Below are 21,351 nucleotides of genomic sequence, written 5' to 3' on the forward strand. Positions count from 1 at the left end.
CTTTTTGAATTTAGGAAAATTTTTCTGCTGTATGATTCGTTTTGATGTTTATGCATTGATAATAGCAAGCCAGATTTCACACACGCAGGTTTGCTAACTAAGAACAGTACACATATACACACACACTCACACATAAGTGCACCTGTATTGGAAAAGAGTAACCAGAGATCAAGAGAATGCACATTTGGACCCATAAAGGGTTACTAGTTGAAAGATGACCCATTCTTATTATCTGTCTGCCAAATCAGATCACCAAGCATATCAATCCAACATTGCCAAATCTTGTAAATTCTTGGAGGAAAGGCTCTGCTGTTATATATTATCTTGAATTTGGGTTAAAGACCATCAATTAGCCCCACCAACTGAGTAAACTTGGGAAGATCTGTGCCTCTCCAGTTTATAAGCTTAATATTCCTAGCATAGAATGGTACCAAATGAAACAAATTCTTAAAACCACTAGAGGATTTGAAAGTGCCTACCAGACCAGCAAGCCAACCTTTAAGGTTTTGGGTCTGTTATAGCCAGGACAGGACTTAGGGTGGTGGGGGCCCCTGGGCTTGAGTGACTTTTGGGCCCTACCTTCTATACATTACTTTAAACCTTTAGTTTTCTTTTAAGCGTGCCACTCTGATACCGTTTGTCCACCATTACATCACTGTCTAATGCAGACAGGTTTTCTCAACGGGGCACTACGTAACTGCCAATAACCAAGCAGCAAACCTCAAGATAAGAGTTTAAGGAATTTTAAGGAAAAAAACTATTTAAGGAAAAAAACTTACATTTAAATGCTCATCAATGCAGCCTTGCACAGCGTTCATCTGCATGCCTGTCCAGTGTCATTTGCAGCCTTGTCAGTGTCATTTGCAGCCTTGCAGCCTTATCAGTGTCATTTGCAGCCTTGTCAGTGACATTTGCAGCCTTGCCCAGTGAAAATGCAGCCTTGTCAGTGTCATTTGCAGCCTTGCAGCCTTGCAGCATTTGCAGCTTTGTAGCCTTATCAGTGTCATTTGCAGCCTTGTAGCCTTGTCAGTGTCATTTGCAGCCTTGCAGCCTTGTCAGTGTCATTTGCAGTCTTGCAGCCTTATCAGTGTCCATCTGAAGCCTTGTCCATGTCATTTGTTAAACTGCAGTGACTTGTCAGTGTCACTGCAGTTTAAATATGGCGCCGCCTAGATACACAGGACCAGCCCTGTGTATCTCGGCTCCTGTCGGCTTTTCTCGGCTCCTGTCGCAGTGCCGCCCAGTCCCGCCCTATGATGGACATAACACAGGTCCAATGGTGGCACTGGGCGTGACTGTGAGCGGAGCCGAGCGCCGGAGCTAGCCGAGTGTATACAGTCACGCCCAGTCCCTGTGTTATGTCCATCATAGGGCGGGACTAGGCGTGACTGTGAGCGGAACTAGCTGAGTATAGCCGATTACACTCGGCTGGGGCCCGCGGGGCCCCCTATTGGGTGGGGCCCATCGGCTTGAGCCCAGTCAAGCCCTGTGGTAAGTCCGGATCTGGTTATAGCCTAAACCTGTCTCCAAAACATGAGGACATGTACAAAACACGTGACACATGTCCGCTGATCATACAGAACATGTTTGACATGCAGCATCAGCCATTAGGCCTATTTTATGCAGTCTAAGTTGTGGCATTATCAGTTAACTTTGCCACCTTCTCCTGCAGTGTAGAGGCCCAGAGACTACACATCCTCAGACTCAGCTCAGCAGCTTATGTACAGAAGGAAGGTATTGTAGACATGTGCAATTAGTTTAGTTCCGAATGTAAATTCGGACAAATTTTTGGTTATTCAGAGATTTGGATGTATCCGAATCTCCGAATGAAATAGTAAGGAATTTAGTTGAAATCTGTTTCGTTTATTTGTTTTCTAACAAATTCCAAATTTTCGTAATGATTCGAATTCATATCGATTGAAAACTGATCAACTGATTCTAATTTTGTGTGCAAAATAGCTGGTTGTTAAGGAGCGGGCCGGGAAGCCGGCTGCCGTATCCTTAACAACTGATGACTCATCAGCTGTCAGCTGAAATGTAAACAAAAGAATGCCGGTGTTCTGCCGAGAAAGTTCCCCTCGGCGGATAAGGACCCGCCTCTATTGTGCAGGCGCAGCGCTTGCGCAGTAGGAACAACAAGGGAGCCGCCGAAAAGAGCCGAAGCTGAACACCTGCGTCAGCTGTACACGGCGCCTGCATGCCAAGACTATGTAGATCCATCATCAATCACACCGCCCTCCACACAGGTTTTCCTTTGGGGAGGGGATCCCATGCTGTTTTTATTCAGAATTTTCTATTGCCGGCATCCTGCTCTTTACATTTATCTGTCTGCGGGCAAGCCCGCTGACAGCTGATGACTTATCGGTTAAAAGGCACGGCAGCCATTTTCCCGGCTCGCTCCTTAACAACCAGCTTTTAATCATAAAGAATTCAAATCGGTTGATCATTTTTCGACCTATTCGAATTTGAATAGTTCCGAGAAATTTAGAATTTAGAAAATTAAGAAATGAGATTAAACAAAACGAAACAAATTTTGAAAACAAAATTAGTAACATAACAAATCTCTCTGAAACTAAACACATTTTTCGGTTCTGCACATGTCTAAAGTATTGTAAATTTGTCGTTCTTTTTGCAGGTTGTGGAGATATCTTAAAACTGACTGACCTGGGAAATCATGCAAAAAATTGTCTGTTCAAACCACCGACAGAACTGGATCCTAAGGTTGTGCACTCTCTGTACTGTTTTTATGTCTAAGAGTCAATGAAGGGGCATTCTAGCTTATGCCATGTTGATTTTAAACAATGCAAAAGCACCATATGGCTGTTTTTTATTGTATATGTTGTTAAATAAAGACTGTAATTAAAGAAATATGGAGGATCTCATTGTCTACCTTCTTCTGTAAATGTTAGTTCCCTGGTTTTCTCTGGCTTCAGTACTTATGCAGCTTTTGAAGTCAGACAAAAGTTAAAAAAAAAAGGTTTTCATTACAATTCCAGGTCAGTGACTCAAATGGTATTGAAGCCTTTGTTTCAATATAAACATAACTTTTAAAAGAAGGTGTAATTGATGGATAAATGAGTATTTTTCATGAAGTAACTTATTTGAGCAATTCCCCTCTGGACCTGTACTGAGTTAATGTAGACTATCGGAATAGCACACCATTTCTGATTGATGTCAGAAAGTTGGGATGGTAGCTGGGAGTTCTACTTTAAAATGAGATCTCATCATAAATTGCATTATATTTATGTAATTATTTTTGTTTCTTAATAGGCAGTTACAGAAACAGAATGGTTTAAGAGCTATTCTATTCCTGATAAAGCTTCAGAGCCTTACTTCCAGCATACCCTACAGGTAATATAAACCATTTTATTCAAAAAGCATATTGTAATCAACTAACACTATTTATGTAATCTGTTGCATAAAAATTATAACTGCATAGTTAGTATGTACATGTGAATTGTAACGCACCACTGTGAAAAGATGTGACTGATCTGTGCATTGTGGTGCGTTATGTTAGGAAAAGTGTGGCATACAGCATCTTTGGTGCATTGTGGCCTTTTTCAAAATTAATGGGTTTCTTAATGCACATGTGCATTAAAGTGATTGTAAGGTGTCTCTTTTTTTTCTATAAAAATAACAAACAACATGCTATTCTTACCTGCTTTGTTGTAGTGGATTTGCACAGAGCAACCCAGATCCTCCTCTTCTCAAGTGCCTCTTCTGTGCTCCTGGCCCCTCCCACCTGCTGCGTGCCCCCACAGCAAGCAGCTTGCTATGGGAGCACCCAAGCTGAGCTGCAGCTCCATGTGTCCATTAACCACTTCCCGACCGGCTCCTGTACATATACGGCAGCAGGATGGCTCTTCTGTGCGAATTGTATATGTACGTCGGCTCCTTTAAGAGCTATAGCAGGCGATTGTGCGCTGCATGGCGGGGATGCACATGGCCTGAGGGGCGCAATCGCCGCTGGCCACCCGCGATTGCTGGCACGAGAGCAGGAATGGGGATTTGTGTGTGTAAACACACAAATCCCTGTTCTGACAGGGGAGGAGAAACAGATCATCTGTTCCTACTAAGTAGGAACAATGATCTGGCTCCACCTCTAGTCAGTCATATCCACTCACAGTTAGAAACATATCTAGGGAACACAGTTAACCCCTGATCACCCTTGGGACAAGGGTCCCATGGCTTTCCCATGGCTTTCTCGTGGCATCAGAATAAGGGGTTCCCCTTAATTTCTATATCAGACCCGGAGAGCCTGGTATGAATTTTAGGGGGACCCCCATGCAATTTTTTTTTTAAATTTTGGTTTGGGGTTCCCCATAATATTCATACCAGACCCAAAGAGCCTGGTAATGGACTGGGGTGGATCCCATGCTCTTTTTTTCAATGAGTTTTATCTATATTGCCCGAGACCCGACAATTCATTACAGCCGCGATCAGTTTTGAATGACAATTTTTCCTTTAGAAATGTCATTTTGCTGTGGTACTGTTCTAAACATGGGAAAACTGCGCCACTTTACAGACATACTATAGACATTAAAAAATCACTGCTCCCGAAAAAAAATGTCCGTTTTTAAAAAAAATGTTTGCATTGATACATGTCCCCTGGGGCAGGACCCAGGTTCCCAAACACTTTTTATGACAATAACTTGCATATAAGCCTTTAAAATTAGCACTTTTGATTTTTCATGTTAGTGTCCCATAGACTTTAACAATGTTCCGGCAGCTTTCGAATTTGCCGCGAACACCACATATTGTTCGCTGTTCTGTAAACAGGCGAACACCCGATGTTTCAGTCGGGCTCATCGGTCATCGGTTTGAATCCCAACCACAGCACTAACTGCCCGGAGTTTGCATATTCTCCCTGTGCCTGCATTTCCTCTGGGTACTCTGGTTTTCTCCTAGAGTCCGAAAACATGCCAGTCAGAGGCGGACTGACCATTTCGGCATTCGGACGCCGACCGAGGGCCCGCGGCCAGTAGGGGGCCCATGAGAAGCTCCTGAGATATGCTCATCGGATCTAGGGGTATGCTGCTGGCATTGCTGCGGCGGAGCCGTTCTGCCGCTGTGGGGGGGGGCCCAAGACACAGCATCTCCCCCCTGCACCTCTGGCTTTCAGTTTGGGATGCAGTGGTGGGAGTCCCAGCGATCTGCAGCTCTATGGTGCTCGCGACATCTCCCTGGGGCTTGTATTTCTCCTCCAGAGTGTACACAGTGGAGAGGGGAGGGGCCTCTGACCAGGGCAGCTACAAGTTTCACTCTTCAGTGTACAAGTGAGTTGCTCTGCTTGTACACTGTTGCCGACTGCTGCCCAGGTCAGAGGCCCCTCCACTCTCCACTCTACAAAATCAGGAGGAGAACTACAAGCCCCAGTGAGATCCATAAGCACCATAGAGCTGCCGATCGCCACCTCCAACCTCCCCTGGTGCTGGGGGTTGGAAGTGCACAGCCACGTACAGGGGAACCTCGGGGGGGGTTCCCAGGAACCCTGGGAACCCTGATGTAAGGGGGGAGGCTCTCTGGGGACCCTGATGTATGGGGGGAGGTTCCTTGGGGACCCTGATGTATGGGGAGGCTCTCTGGGGACCCTGGCGTATAGGGGGGCTCTCTGGGGACCCTGATGTATGGGGGGCTCCCTGGGGACCCTGATGTATGGGGGAGCTCTCTGGGACCCTGATGTATGGGGGGCTCCCTGGGGACCCTGATGTATGGGGGCTCTCTGGGAACCCTGATGTATGGGGGGAGGCTCTCTGGGGACCCTGATGTATGGGGGGCTCTCTGGGGACCCTGATCTATGAGGGGGGTTCTCTGGGACCCTGATGTATGGGGGGCTCTCTGGGACTCTGATGTATGGGGGGGCACTCTGGGTACCCTGATGTATGGGGGGCTCTCTGGGAACCCAGATCTATGGTGGGGCTCTCTGGGACCCTGATGTATGGGGGGCTCCCTGGGGACCCTGATGTATGGGGGAGTTCTCTGGGACCCTGATGTATGGGGGGCTCTCTGGGGACCCTGATGTATGGGGGACTCTCTGGGGACCCAGATGTATGGGGGGAGGCTCTCTAGGGACCCTGATGTATGGGGGGCTCTCTGGGACCCTGATGTATGGGGGGCTCTCTGTGGACCCTGATGTATGGAGGGCTCTCTGGGGACCCTGATGTATGGGGGGCTCTCTGGGGACCCTGATGTATGGGGGGGCTCTCTGGGAACCCTGATGTATGGGGGGAGCCTCTCTAGGGACCCTGATGTATGGGGGGCTCTCTGGGACCCTGATGTATGGGGGGCTCTCTGGGGACCCAGATCTATGGGGGGGCTCTCTGGGGACCTTGATGTATGGGGGGGCTCTCTGGGAACCCTGAAGTATGGGGGAGGCTCTCTAGGGACCCTGATGTATGGGGGGCTCTCTGGGACCCTGATGTATGGGGGGAGCTCTCTGGGTACCCTGATGTATGGGGGCTCTCTGGGGACCCTGTTGTATGGGGGGCTCTCTGGGGACCCGGATGTTTGGGTGGGCTCTCTGGGGACCCTGATGTAAGGGGGGGCTCTCTGGGGACCCTGATGTAAGAGGAGGCTCTCTGGGGACCCTGATATAAGGGGGGCTCTCTGGGGACCCTGATGTAAGGGGGGTCTGGGGCTCTCTGGGGGCCCTGATGTAAGGGGGGCTCTCTGGGGACCCTGATGTAAGCGGGGGCTCTCTGGACACCCTGATGTAAGGGGGGTCAGGGCTCTCTGGGGACCCTGATGTAAGGATGGGGCTCTCTGGGGACCCTGATGTAAGAGGAGGTTCTATGGGGACCCTGATGTAAGAGGAGGTTCTCTGGGGACCCTGATGTAAGGGGAGGCTCTCTGGGTACCCTGATGTAAGTGGGGGAGACTTTTTTACATTGGCAGACCACCGTTCTGCCTCTGTTGGAAACGATTGTCGGGGCCAGGCGGACATCGGGTCCCCTGGATGTATGGGGGAGCTCTCTGGGACCCTGATGTATGGGGGGGCTCTCTGGGGACCCTGATGTATGGGGGAGCTCTCTGGGGACCCTGATGTATGGGGGGCTCTCTGGGACCCTGATGTATGGGGGAGCTCTCTGGGGACCCTGATGTATGGGGGGCTCTCTGGGGACCCTGATGTATGGGGGGCCTCTGTGGGAACCCAGATCTATGGTGGGGCTCTCTGGGAACCCGATGTATGGGGGGCTCTCTGGGGACCCTGATGTATGGGGGGCTCTCTGGGGACCCTGATGTATGGGGGGCTCTCTGGGGACCCAGATGTATGGGGGCTCTCTGGGGACCCAGATGTATGGGGGGCTCTCTGGGGACCCAGATGTATGGGGGGGCTCTCTGGGGACCCTGTTGTATGGGGGGCTCTCTGGGGACCCTGATGTATGGGGGGCTCTTTGGGGACCCTGATGTATGCGGGGGTTCTCTGGGGACCTTGATGTAAGGTGGGACTCTCTGGGGACCCTGATGTATGGGGGGCTCTCTGGGGACCCTGATGTATGGGGGGGCTCTCTGGGGACCTTGATGTAAGGGGGGCTCTCTGGGGACCCTGATGTAAGGGGGGGCTCTCTGGGGACCCTGATGTAAGGGGAGGCTCTCTGGGGACCCTGATGTAAGGGGGGGCTCTCTGGGGACCCTGATGTAAGGGGGGTCAGGGGCTCTCTGGGGACCTTGATGTAAGGAGGGGGCTCTCTGGGGACCCTGATGAAAGGGGGGCTCTCTGGAGACCCTGATGTAAGGGGGGGCTCTCTGGGGACCCTTATTAGGGGGGGCCGGGGCTCTCTGGGGACCCTGATGTAAGGATGGGGCTCTCTGGGGACCCTGATGTAAGAGGAGGTTCTCTGGGGACCCTGATGTAAGAAGAGGTTCTCTGGGGACCCTGATGTAAGGGGAGGCTCTCTGGGGACCCTGATGTAAGTGGGGGAGGCTCTCTGAGGACTTTTTTACATCGGCAGACCACTGTTCTGCCTCTGTTGGAAACGATCATCGGGGCCCGGCGGACATCGGGTCCACCGGACCTGCTGATTAGCTCTCAGTGTGTCCAATCACAGCGGCAGTGGGTCAAACAGCACGCAGACCCGCAAGTGCAGAATCAAGTACCTTTACGTGATTCTGCTCACAGGAGACGCAGCCCCGCAGTAAATGTACGTGGTTAATGTGAGTTTATTTTTCTTTATTTTCTTAACTCTTTAAACATTTATTTTGAACATACAGTAGAGAAATTCTGTGACCAATGCATGTAATGTAGCAGTGCAATATATACGTGGGGCTTTGTGAGGGTGAGGCTTGTGTGTGGGTGGGGACAAAGGGGGCCCCATGATTCCCTATTGCCCGGGAGTCCCATGAGTTGTCAGTCTGCCCCTGATGCCAGTAGGTTATTAGGCTCTTGTCTAAATTGCTCCTAGCATGTATGAATGTGAGTTAGGGAACATAGATTGTAAGCTCCTTGAGGGCAGGGACTGATGTGTATGTATAATATACTGTATACATAAATTGCATAAATTGATGGCGCTATGTAAGTACCTATAATAAATAATACCTCAGTTGAAAAAAATTGCCCCAATTCATAATAGTTTTACTTAGTCGTTATATAGATAGGAGGTTAAAAAAAAGAAGATGAGTTTCCGCCTTTTTGTTATATGCATGAGACAATTGAGGCTGTTTTCAGATGAGTTCATATCTACGGGGTGACCTCTTTTGGCAGGGTGACAGGTTAGAGAATTGGTCCAGATTTTTATTGCTTTCTCCCATAATAAGCTAGGAAACCACATGATCTGACTGCTCTCATTTGTCTATGAACACTCCTTCATAAAATGTTATATTATATTACACCCCATTTTCCTTAATGCAGGCTGGAATTTTACCTTGCACTTTTTAATGATACAATATATTTTGCATTTGTATCTGTTTTTTTCATATTTGTATATTCTGATGATTTGATAATCTTGCACGTTTGTAATAGTCAAAGAACATTATAGTAAATTTCTCTTCAGGGGTTCCAATTGTATTTACTGCTTCTAACATCTAATGGGTTAATGTATAGCTGTCTTATTAAAGAAAATCCCTGATATATTATTCCTGTGTAAAGGCATCCTTTGATCTGTGTAGCAGAAAGTTTAAGTATGAGGTTAGTAGTTATGCCACTTTATGACTTGCTACAGTGAACTTCATTAAATTTAACAAGCACAATAAAAAAAAAAACAATGTGATAATGCATCACTGCTTACGGTGTCTTGAACCATGGCTCTGCTGCACACGCTTGACATGTTTATACCATTTCACAACTTCTTTTACCAGTACTTTGCAAAACAAAGCAACCCTCCTTACTTTCTGGCTGAGCACCATTAAATGACATTTACAACAAAGGCTTTATTAGATGATTTTTTTTTTATTAACAAGTTATTTTTGTTTTCTTTTTTTCTTGATTTCCATTGGCAATGATTTGCCAATTTTAGTTTTTCCAATATTCGATTGCATAAGAAGCTCTGCTAAACACTATTATTTAGCTGAATTACATAATCACTTTTTATTTTTAAATGTATTACTTTATTAATTATATTTAGAACTTACCTATTAGGGTATCCCCATAGCTCCAAATATGGAGAAACATGTCAAGAAGTTTACATTTTTGTTAACGTATCTGGCCACTCTGAGAAATGAGAAAAAACTTAGTTTTTTTTAATGTCATCTGTACAGGTCCCTGCTGGGGACACTGAGATCTGCTATAGGCTAGGAGATCTATTGTTGCTGCTGCAGATTTTTTGTTGCTGCAGGCCAGGGAATCTGCTGTTGCGGCTGGGAGACCTATTGTTGCTGCTGTGGGATCTATTGTTGCTGGTAGGAGTCTATTGTTGCTGCTGGAAGATCTTTTGTTGCTGCTGGGGGTTGATTGTTATTTTTTTGGGGGGTGGGGGGAGTTTGCTGTTGGAGAATTTATTGTTGCTTCTAGGGGATATATTTTCTAAAAGAGGCTGGTGCTGGAAGGGGGGTAGGGGGCGGAGATGAGGTTGACCCAGGGGAGAGTGGGAAGAATACCTGCACTTTATTCTCAGAGAAAAATGCCCTGCTAATATACGAGGTGTGTCTATAAAGTTCGGGGAATGGTCCAATATCTCAATGTCAACATAGGCCAGGTGGCTACCCAGAGACACGTCAAAAAAGCACCACCTAGTGTGGAGTACACGTGACCATGAAGATAAACCCACTGCAGGCAGTTGAACATAGTCAGTGGGAGAGGTAGGGTCACAGTGCAATGCAGCAACGAGTGAACATCAAGTTCTGCTACAAATTGGGGAAAACAGTGATAGAGACGCGTGAAATGTTGGTGCAAGTGTACAGGATGGAAGGCGTGTGCAGAAAATGTGTTTACGTCTGGTTCAAACGATTTTGTGATGGGTAGTGACTGAGGATGAGCCACGTTCGGGTCAGCTGTTGACAAGCAGAACACCAGACATGATCAATCAAGTGCAACAAATGCTGGCATGTGATCAGCGATTGACCCTACGATTGGTGGCAGAAGAATTGGGCATTAGCAGGGACATGGTGTGCTTCATCGTCCGCAAAGATTTGGGTAAGCGGAAGAGCTGTTTCCGGTTTGTGCTGGACAAGCTCACAGACAAATAGAAGGCAAAACGGATGGAAACCTCTGGAGATTTCGATACCATATGTGACCAGGATTCATCCTTTCTGTGAACCATCATAACAGGAGATGAGACCTGGTGCTACCAGTTTGATCTGGAATCCAAGCAGCAATCGATGGAATGGTGTTCACCATCTTCCCCGCGACCAAAAAAGAGTCACCTGCAAAAGTCCAAGACAATGTTGATCACCTTCTTCGACAACCATGGCATCATCCATCAGAAATTTATTCCTGTGGGTCAAACCATGAAATCCGAATTTTACGAGGAAGTTTTGAAATGGTTGCTACAACGTAGCTGCTGTGTTCGGCCAGAGTTGCACAGGACTGGACAGTGAATGTTGCTTCACGATAACGCGCCTGCGCCCGGTGCTGTGTGCACCAATTCTTGGCTCAGCGTGGTAAAACTGTTCCCAATCATCCACCATACTCCCCTGATCTGGAGCCTGTGGACTTCTTTCTGTTTTCCTGAACAGCGTTATGAAAGGCGCACATTTTGTGGACATGGCTGCAATCCAAGAATGTGTGACAGCTGTTCTGCGATCAATAACTAAAGAGGCTTTTCTGACAGTTTCCAGAAACTTTGAACGTTGCCAAAAATGTGTTGTGAAGGATGGTGATTATTTTGAAGGCCAATAAAGGTAATTTGTTTGTATCCTCTTTTGTTTGTTTTGTTTGTTTTCAGATACTATTCACCAAACTTTTTAGACACACCTTTTTAGACACACCTCGTACACCCATCAATTGTCATACTCGTCAATTTTTCATGGCGGTGGACTAGCACTGGTGAGATAGCACATCATGAAAATGTCACCTACAGATTTGATTTATTCTATTAATATAAATATTGCTGCTTAGAGGTATTTGGATTTGATTATTTATTCATTGTTTTTTTTAAGTAGCAACTTATGTATTTCTAATTAAAAATTATGGGTAGAATTCCGATACAAATTTAATTTCACACCCACCAATATGAATCTGTACTTCAAAGTAATGATTTATACAATGAATGTGTACTAGCACAAAGGAACAGTGCCCAATTTGACCTGTAATGTATACTTTTGATATAGATTTAGCTTCTTAGAGATATTTAGAGGTGAAAAAGGTTTTTATTGTTTTACAAATCAAAGGAAAGAACACAACAGGAAAATATCCATATGTGAACAGTAGTGGCTATCGCCCAGAACTTGTCATACATAAATCAAAGATTTCAGTTCAAGGGTTGTGTCACATAAGGCGGACCAGGCTAAGTGTGAAAACCATAAATAAGTAAAGAATATAGGCATTGTAGGAGTGGGATATCAAATACATATGAGACAGTCCGCTGGGACTTCCAGTGTCCAGACCCATAGGGTGGACAAGGAGGCCACGGCCTGGTTGCTTAGAGATATTTTGATGTAATTGTTTTTCGCTGAATGTATTAATTGATTTGTTTCTTCTACTTTAACAAATGTGTATTTCGTTGCACTTATAACTTTCTCTATTAACTTTTTTATCCACCCCGCTGTCCTTTTTTCACAGGAAAGAAATTGGGAGAAAAGGCTCCAACAAATTCATAATAGGGATACAGACCAGCTTTGTAGTCATGCAGAAGAAAATGCACGCTTTTATAAGCAGATCCTACTAAAGTCAGGTGAGCATTTGTTTTTAATATGTTTAATGTATCTGCCAAATGAAAACTTTCTTCATACTGTGACCTTAAACTGCCTGCAAAGTATAATTAAAGTTCTGGGCTAGCCTAATAAGGTAGGGTAAGGAGCGATGAAGGTATGCCAAGCACAGTAAACATGGAGGAGCAATGGAATATCTCTACAATAATTTAGACCAGCCGGAAAAATTAAAGTGGATTGCCGTTTTGTTATTATGTGTGACTGAACTTTGGAAATTGCTCTTTGTTTTAAAGCTGAAATTCAGGCAAAACTAACATTGTAAAATACAATAGACATGTGTATTGTTACTTGAACCTTAGTGTCTTTTGTTTTTGTGCAAAAGTTTCCTGTAATAAAGATCTCTTTATGCTCTCTCTCCATGTACAGGGTGACTAGTCTTGTATCTGTCCCCTGTAGTTATCTCAGCAGGCATTCTAAAGCTGGTCATAGATGGGTGGTTTTTATTTTGATCAGCCAGCTGGCTGATCGGGAAAACGAATGGATTCCCCCTGCTGCGCTATCGTATTCTGACAGTGGGACTCCTCAACTGTCAGACTACACTGATCCAATAAAAAAATTCCAACATCCCCACTTGAGAGAAACCAATCATTAGATTGACTTTTCTCTAGCAGGAACAGCCATAGATGGATCAAAATTTGGCCACTCTCTGCTGAAGCGGCCGAATTTCAGTCCATCTATGACCAACCTAATGCTTCTCTACTGTATGCAAAACTAGAAAAAAGTTTTTGCTTGACATACACTTTAGTTTTTTTTACAATTCCCACTAAATATGTACCTGCTAACATTATTCTTAAAACTGACTGCAAAGAAAATGATGTCATCTGATTGGCTGTTATGGGTCACTGCATTTTACCCTGCCATAGTTTGCAGAAATAGCGAGATGCTGGGCATTTTAACACACTGCATAAATGCACAACACATTCCTTTATTAGGGCAGTCAGGGCAGCGAAAGGTAAATCTCTGATTGGCTATTTTGCATTACTGCAATTTGCGTATTGTTCTTTGCATTGTGTATATGCTCACATAATGAATTGCCATTTTCATAATGCGGTAGTGTCTGTATATCAAACCTTAATTTGCAAAAAACATTTAGCAGCTAACTCCATCCAACAGGTGTATATTAGTTTGCATACTCATGACAAATTGAAACACAAGCTATCTATGTTGCAAGTCATTTTGGGGACTCAGTTGGAAAGATGGAATCCTCAATGCTGCCCAAAAGTTGCACCAAGTATAGTATCATGCTTATCCATGTAGTCTGTTTAAGAGAAGTTATCCTTTATGCACTCCCTCACCCTACCCACAATGGATCTCCCTTCGGTTAATACTTATCTGAAGTCCCAAACTTGGGATCTTCACATTGTGACCCTACACAGCCTTTTCAAAACATCCTCAGTCAGGTCATGGGTCTGGGAAGATCAGTTTAATTGCACAGTTAAATAAATATATGGTGAACAGTTATTATACATTGAATTGCAGGAGATAGGCTTGACAACAAGGATGGAATGTTAGCTCTGGATGCGTTGAACCAAACTGCAGCTGCCTATGCTTCAGCAATTAAGCTTCAACCAAAGAACCCCAGGTTCCATTTTCTTCTTGCCATAGCCTTGGAAGAGCTATATTATGCTGCAGAAATCTACGGGTTAAGGAAAAAAGTAAGTGTGATTTAATGGTTTATGTTCACCCTGTCAATAAAAGTTTTTATTTTTATTTTCAATACATGTACAAAAACTAGCACACTAAATGATAGGTTTGTATTAAAGCAACCTTGTTGCAAAATGTATTATTAAAGGGGTTCTCCGGTCAGACAAAAAAAAAATTAACAGTCAGCAGCTAATACAGTAGCTGCTGACTTTTAATAAAAGAACAGTCACCTGTCCAGGGATCCAGCGCTGTCCTCACCTGGGCCGATTCTTCTCCAGTCTTTGGTTCCCCAGCTCTGGCATGCTTACTGTGGGAAGTCACAGCTGGGCCCCCACTGCACATGCACGAGTCGCGCTGCGCTTTGTGACTGGATGCGCAGCCTCCTGGATCTGTGAAATGGGGGCGGGCACCTGACAATACTAGGTAACTGCTCTTCCCCCCACCCCAAAAAAATGCCCCAAAAATGAAAGAGGAGGGGAGGAGGAGGCCATAAAGCAGAACTTCCTTTTTTTAAATGTTAAGTTCTGCTTTAAAATTTTTGTTACCTTTTGAAAGAAGTCAGCAAGTGTCGTAACGACCACTGTCTGTGTGAAATAAAATCATCTCCCCATGAGCACATACACATCAGTACAAACGTAGAGGTTATTTTGCTCTTGCCCATAATAAGTAAAAATGATATTTATATTGCTGTTCCAAAGCTGGCCATACACTAGTAGATCTACAAACATTCATATGAAAATGTATGTGAAAATTCTCAGTACATTCAATGACTTGCCGAATATCATTCGAAATAACTTAAAAATGTGATCTGTTTTTAGCATTCTATTTTGGAATGAATGGACTTTCCCGAACGAAAACCACATACACTGTTAGAAATGATTTATTTCCCATCCTTCTCCTTCGAATGTTCTTGCCACTGCAGTCAAAAACAAACATAGATTTGACCACACTAATGATTGGAAAATCAAACCAACATTTTTAAAACAAAAAGTTTTGAATGACATTCTACCAAAAGTGATTATAAAGCTTTATTTTTTCATTAAAATAATAAACATGTTATACTTACTTGCCCTGTGCAGTGGTTTTGCACAGAGCAGACCGGATCCTCCTCTTCTCAGTTCCCATGCCGTAGCTCCTGGCTCCTCCTTCCTGTCGGGTGCCCCCACAGCAAGCAGCTTGCTATGGGGGCACCCGAGCTGCTGCTCTGTGTGTCCATTCACACATGGAGCCCTGGTTTGGCCCCACCCCCTCTGTCTCTTGATTGGCTTACTGGCTGTGATTGACAGCAGTGGGATCAAGTAGCCAATCAGGAGTGTGAGTCCCCAAATAGGCAAGGCTCTTGTGGTTATCACTGGATCGAGAGGCTGCTGCACACAGAAGGTTTACCTTCATGCATAGAATGCATGAAGGTAAAAATCTTGTGCCTTTACAACCACTTTAAATCTTCATTACTCTAAAACAAAAAACTTGGATGAAGTTCCACTTTTACCACCATAATTTTCAAAAACAGCCTTGTAACAAGTTAATACCGTATTGTTTGTCTAAATCTCTTTCCAATAAAAACCATTTGAAAAGAAAAACAGCCTTGTAATCACCCTGCAGCCTTGTTTAGTATGGCGAGGAACAATAGCCAATAGACAATAGGCAAACTGTAGTAACAGAGTGCAACCAAGCAAAATTCTTTAAATGATCAGAATTCAGAAGACTCAAATTGGATTGCTTGCTATGGACGATTGCATTTCCTTGCATTTACTTATCATCATTACACCAGAATTAAATCCAAAACCAAAAATGTAATATATTGCAGCTTATGGGCTGAGCACCCCCCTGTTCGGTTTGCAGCAGAACTCCCAAACAGAGGAAATGTTCTAACCCGAACCGTGAACCTCATTTAAGTTTATGGGAGCCGAACAGGAAAAAACAAAAGTTGAAGGCTTATATGCAAGTAATTGGCCATAAAAGGGGTATGGGGGTCTGGGTACTGCTCTGGGGGACATGTATCAATAAAAAAAATTATTGATCGTTTTTTCAGAAGCAGTGATTTTTAATATTTCCAAAAGTGCAACAATAAAAATGAAAAATTATTTAAAATATAGTGCCTCGGGGGTACCCTTAATGTGCCTGTAAAGTTGTGCATCTGTAGCTTGCATGAAAAAAATGTTACAGCAAAAATGATATTTCTAAAAAAACAGTTTAAATCCCATTTAAAATGACTCGCGGTTGCAATTCCCGGCTATTGAAAAAATAAGGAAAAAAAGGGCGTGGGGTCCCCCTAAAATCCATACCAGACCCTTATCCGAGTATGCAGCCCGGCAGGTCAGGACAGGGGAGGGAACGAGTGCGTGCCCCCCCAACCATACCAGGCCACATGCCCTCAACATGGAGGGGTAGGTGATTTGGGGCAGGGGGGCTCTCCCCCCCTCCCTACCCCAAAGCATCTTGTCCCCATGTTGATGAATTGGGACTCTGGGCCTCTGGGTGTAGATATAGAACAGGTTTAATAAGCACATAAAATAGGCAACTCACATTTGAGAGGTTTAAAATAGGCATGTAGTTAGTCCCAACAGAGTGGGACTAAACGGTCCAATCCTGGATGGGAAGCACAGTATTCGCTCGCTGATGGTGCAGAAGGCAAGGATAGATGACGTCACTAGCATGCGACACGTTTCCTGAGCATGCGCACTGCTGGAGACTTGGCAGCCGTGCTCCTTTTTCAAGTTGACTAGTGGGACTACAAGGAGCTGCCATATAAGGTGTACGGGGGGGGGGGGGGCTGGTACAGATATTCATTAATGGCACAAGAGAGGAAGGTGGTTCCTACACCTTCCTCATGGTCTGTGGACTTTTCTTCCAAAGCTGTTGGACATATTTAGCATTTTTCCCTGACATATATGTCTTATAACTTGTGGGCAAATTTGTGTTCAGTCCCTTGCGCCTATACTTGTCTTATTCTCTTGCTGTGGTTGTCAGGGTCTGCGGACGGGTGGCTTATCGGAATCTGGAAGCCCCCTTTAACAAGGGGGCCCCTAGATCCCAACCCCTATGTGAATGGGTACCGGGTAATAGATCCCTACCCATTCACCAAAAAAGTGTCAAAGTAATAACCACAAGAAACAGTTTTTGACAAATCCTTTATTCGATTTTTTTTTTTTAAATAAATAAATAGTGTAACGCGATGTAAATCTATCATAAATCACGACACCTGTCGGACCCAAAAAATGGAAAAAAAAAAAAACAGCTCTCGCCTCCTGGGAGGCCTCCCGCCATATGCCTGCTCTGTGCTTTGACATGTCTTATATAGGCAAGGGGCCAGGCCACCCGGCTACATCACCTGGTGGCACCGCCCCCTTCTGATGTCACATTGTCACATGGGGGTGTGGGATCTGGGGGTCCATTTGTTAAAGGGGCTTCCAGATTCCGATAAGCCCCCTGCCCGCAGACCCAAAGCACCCATCCGCCCATTTTGAGGGCATGTGGCCTTGTATGGTTCAGGAGGGGGGGGGCACTCGCTTGTCCCCTCCTCTTTTCTGACCTGCCAGGCTGCATGCTCGGATAAGGGTCTGGTATGGATTTTGGGGGGGACCCCACGTCGCTTTTTTTTTTACATTTTGGTGTGGGGTTGCCCTAAAAATCCATACCAGACCCGAAGGGCCTGGTATGGACCAGGGGGGCCATGCCATTTTTTTTCTTTATTATTTCTACCGGCACTTTTTTTTTTTATTTCAGCTGTCAGCGGGGAAACCCATTGACAGCTGGTAACTCATCGATTGTTAAGGACACCGCAGCCGGCTTCCAGGCCCCGCTCCTTAACAACCAGCTTACATTTCTTCCTGATTGGGTAAAACTCTGCCCAATCAGGGCACAGAATGCACTGTGCAGCGCTCAGTGCATTGCAGGGGGTTTGTCAGGGTGAACACTCGGCGAACACCCTGCAAATTCGGATGTTTGGCGAACGGCCGAACAGGCAAATGTTCAGCATGGACTCATGCTCAGGCTGAACCAATCACCCATCCCTACGTTACCAATCATTAGATGTGGTGGCTGTATTAGTTCTCTTTTTTTAGGCTTCCCCCCTCTCTTTTCACCTGCTGATCTGACCAGTAACACTCCTCCTGTATTAGAGTGCCTATACTGAATAAAGGAGCAACATAGACACCTTTGGACAGCAGCATTGTCAGTCTTGGGGGAGGGGAGTGTTAGATGGGTAGTAGATTTAGATACACTAACAAATTAAAGACAAACCCAAGCTAACACATTTCAAGCAGTTACAGCAACAGTTTTGTTCCTTTGGGGATTAAACATTACATCAGTTAATAAAAGAAGCTAATCATTCTAACTACCACTGTCAGTGGTAATTGGTTTGTCTCAACCCTCTAGCTGCTACATCAACAGGACAGCTTGTTCTGTTGAAAAACAACAGACTAATGCCGCATACACACGAGCGGAATTTCCGTCGGAAAAATCTTGGATGGTTTTTCCGATGGAGTTCCGCTCAAGCTTGGCTTGCATACACACGGTCACACAAAAGTTCGCGGAACTTTCGACCGTAAAGAACGCGGTGACGTACAACACTATGACGAGCCGAGAAAATGAAGTTCAATGCTTCCGAGTATGCATCGAATTGTTTCTGAGCATGCGTAGGAATTTTGTGCGTCGGAATTGGTACAGACAATCGGGATTTCAGATCGGAACTTTTTCTGACCGAAAAATTAAGAACATGCTCTCAATCTTTTGCTGGCTGGAATTCCGCCAGCAAAAGTCCGATGGAGCATACACCCGGTCGCATTTTCGGACCAAAAGCTCTCATCAGACTTTTGCAGGTGGAATTTCCGCTTATGTGTACGGGGCGTTAGTGGCTGGATCACCAGATGAAAATAAAAGACAGAAAGCCTAAAAAAAGAATGCAGCCATCAATGCAGAATTGGTAAGCTGCAATGTAATAAATGTTATCTTTTGGGTTTAATACTGCTTTAAATGAAGTCTAGTAATGCCCATTTATCCTTTGAAGTACAATTATCTGTAAGGCAGAACAAAGCAGGTGACATTTTTCTTCATTAGGCTGGCCATACCTGGATTGAAATTCAGCCAGTTCAGCATGGACTGACTGAATTTGGATCCATGTATGGGCATTGTGGTTGAACAGAAGTCAATCTACCAATCGACTTCTGTTCAACCGCCCTGTTGGAAAATGTACACTTAATCAGCGATGCAGGCTATAGCCTGCAACACTGCACTGTGTATTCTGAAGGTGGAGAGGTCTCCCCACTGTCAGGATACAAGGACACAGTGGGGAGGATTCCCCATCCACATCATTCGGGTAATTTCAACCGGTTGGTTGAGCAAAAAAAATCGACTCATCTATGGGCAGCCTTAGCCACTTGCATTTTTATTTCTGGCAATGAACTTTTCAATTTACTGTACGCATTTATTTCTCCTCATATCAGAGCAGTTTTCTTGGCTACGTGAAAAGGTGACACTTTCTCTGACCTTCTATTCATCTTGAAATTGTTATGCTTGTATATTAAATAAAATATTATAGCTATGCAGCATAAAGGATTTCAAAGTCAAAGCACATAAGTAATCCAGAAGATCAACATCAAACATTCTTAATTGCTGCTCTGTGTAAGAAAATGTAATCCAGACGTGGAGACCTCTCTGCTGTGCTCCCTGATTAAAGAGCTTTTGAAATAACAGATAGACTGCTTAGATCTCCCTTGAGATAAGGTTTCCAGTGTAAATCACAAAGGCATAGCCACTTGTCAGTTACATAAAATAACAGGATGCGGTCAGGTACTGGGATGGATCAACTTTCCGTAAGCTCCACACTTTCTATGTAGTACAGAAGAAAAACCAGCCTTTATCTGTAGAAGCCTGGCAGTGTTTTGTCCCAGAAATTCATACAATGTTGATATCGTCATGGTTTTCACAAGTGTCTGGTTGCAAATAAGCTCTTTCCTTTTGCTATTCTTTTCAGGAAGAAACATCAGGTAGATGATGAATCTTGTGAGTCAATGACATGTAAGCCAAGGGCTTATGTTAAAAGTGTTCTGTACATAGGACAATGTCTAAGTCAATATTGCATGACATACAGAGGGTGCAACTGGTTGTGGTCCCATGACCCAGTGTTTTTGCCACCCCTGGACACCCTAGAAGATTACTTTTTATCCTCCCTCTTCTATATGCCAAAATACTTTTTTAAGTATTAATCATCAAGGCAATATAACCTGACAGCGTATGGTTTGGGAAGCTAAAAAGAACCACTGAACTAGTGTGAAGCGCAGTAGAGTCCACCTTACCATAACCTGTTGGGTTATACTTTCTTGTTGGTCCCCAAGCACAGTATAGAATTGCTTCCATGTTCTTCACTTGACAATGGACAACCAGCCTGAAACATCTGTATGTAGTTTGTAATAAATGACTTTGATAACACTAGGCTGTATCTGTGCAATAGACCATGGATTTCCAAACTTGGGCCCTCCAGCTGTTGCAGAACTACATGTCCCATGAGGCATTGTAAAACTCTGACATTCACAGACATGACTAGGCATGATGGGAATTGTAGTTCCTGAACAACTGGAGGACCATAGTTTGGAGACCCCCGCTATAGACCAACAGTTTTATATGTACAGTTGTTCCAGGGGATGATTTGCATGGCTCTGTATCTTAAAATGAGGAATAATCCCTCTTTTTTTAGAATATCTAATGAAGAAAAAATGTGAATACCTTCTTGTGACAGGAGTCACTTTGGGTGGGTGGTTTGTGGAAATCAGCTTACCTTGGAGAGCTCTGGAGACTCCGTGTCCAGCTCATGTGTAAATCACCCTGCGTCCATTAGGGGCACAGGGTAACTGAGAACCCCACTATGGTCTATGCTATTTAGACACACTGTACAGCCACACTGGAATGTATATATGTATATATTGTGTGTCGTCTCATGCTGTTGTGGACTCTTTGCTGTGATCATTTGGGGTGGGGTTGTATTCCAATATTCTATTTTGTCTGTCTACCTTGGATACTATGGGATGTGTATGTAGATTAGCTGTGAGGGGCGAATTAGTGGAGGCGAATTCCTCCAACAGCTCTCCCTGCTGATAAGACTGTTTACTGATGAGAAATTTGAATACACCAGACCTGTGTGTCTATTGTGATTGGACAGTTTACTCCGCCCTGAATCCAAGGGTGGGGGGGGGGGGTCTCTGAGTTGTATATCTGTGGTAACATGTGCTTGAATAAAGGAGTTTGATGTTGTTCACCCTACACTGTGTTACGGCTGGTGACTGGGAGGGCTAAAGGGTCTTGGATAGTGCTGGTTCTGGACAAAGGAAGCATTTACGGCGGACATAATCCTGTTGAGGACAAGGGTTCGTCACAACTGGTTGGCAGCAGCGGGAATGTGCTTCCTGG

General features: G+C 44.8%; 1 protein-coding gene across 2 annotated transcripts in view; it reads left to right on the plus strand.

The window, feature by feature from the left end:
• LOC141140751 (uncharacterized) overlaps positions 1 to 21,351 on the plus strand; it is a 133,920-nt gene that overhangs the window by 39,281 nt on the left and 73,288 nt on the right. For both annotated transcript variants that reach the window (XM_073628217.1, XM_073628218.1), the window contains exons 7-10: positions 2,636 to 2,721; positions 3,271 to 3,351; positions 12,155 to 12,266; positions 13,783 to 13,958. In XM_073628217.1, coding sequence (XP_073484318.1) covers positions 2,636 to 2,721; positions 3,271 to 3,351; positions 12,155 to 12,266; positions 13,783 to 13,958 — 455 coding nt within the window. The remainder of the gene's footprint in view (positions 1 to 2,635; positions 2,722 to 3,270; positions 3,352 to 12,154; positions 12,267 to 13,782; positions 13,959 to 21,351) is intronic.

This window comes from Aquarana catesbeiana, linkage group LG04, assembly GCF_042186555.1.
Source record: "Aquarana catesbeiana isolate 2022-GZ linkage group LG04, ASM4218655v1, whole genome shotgun sequence".
NCBI lineage: Eukaryota > Metazoa > Chordata > Amphibia > Anura > Ranidae > Aquarana > Aquarana catesbeiana.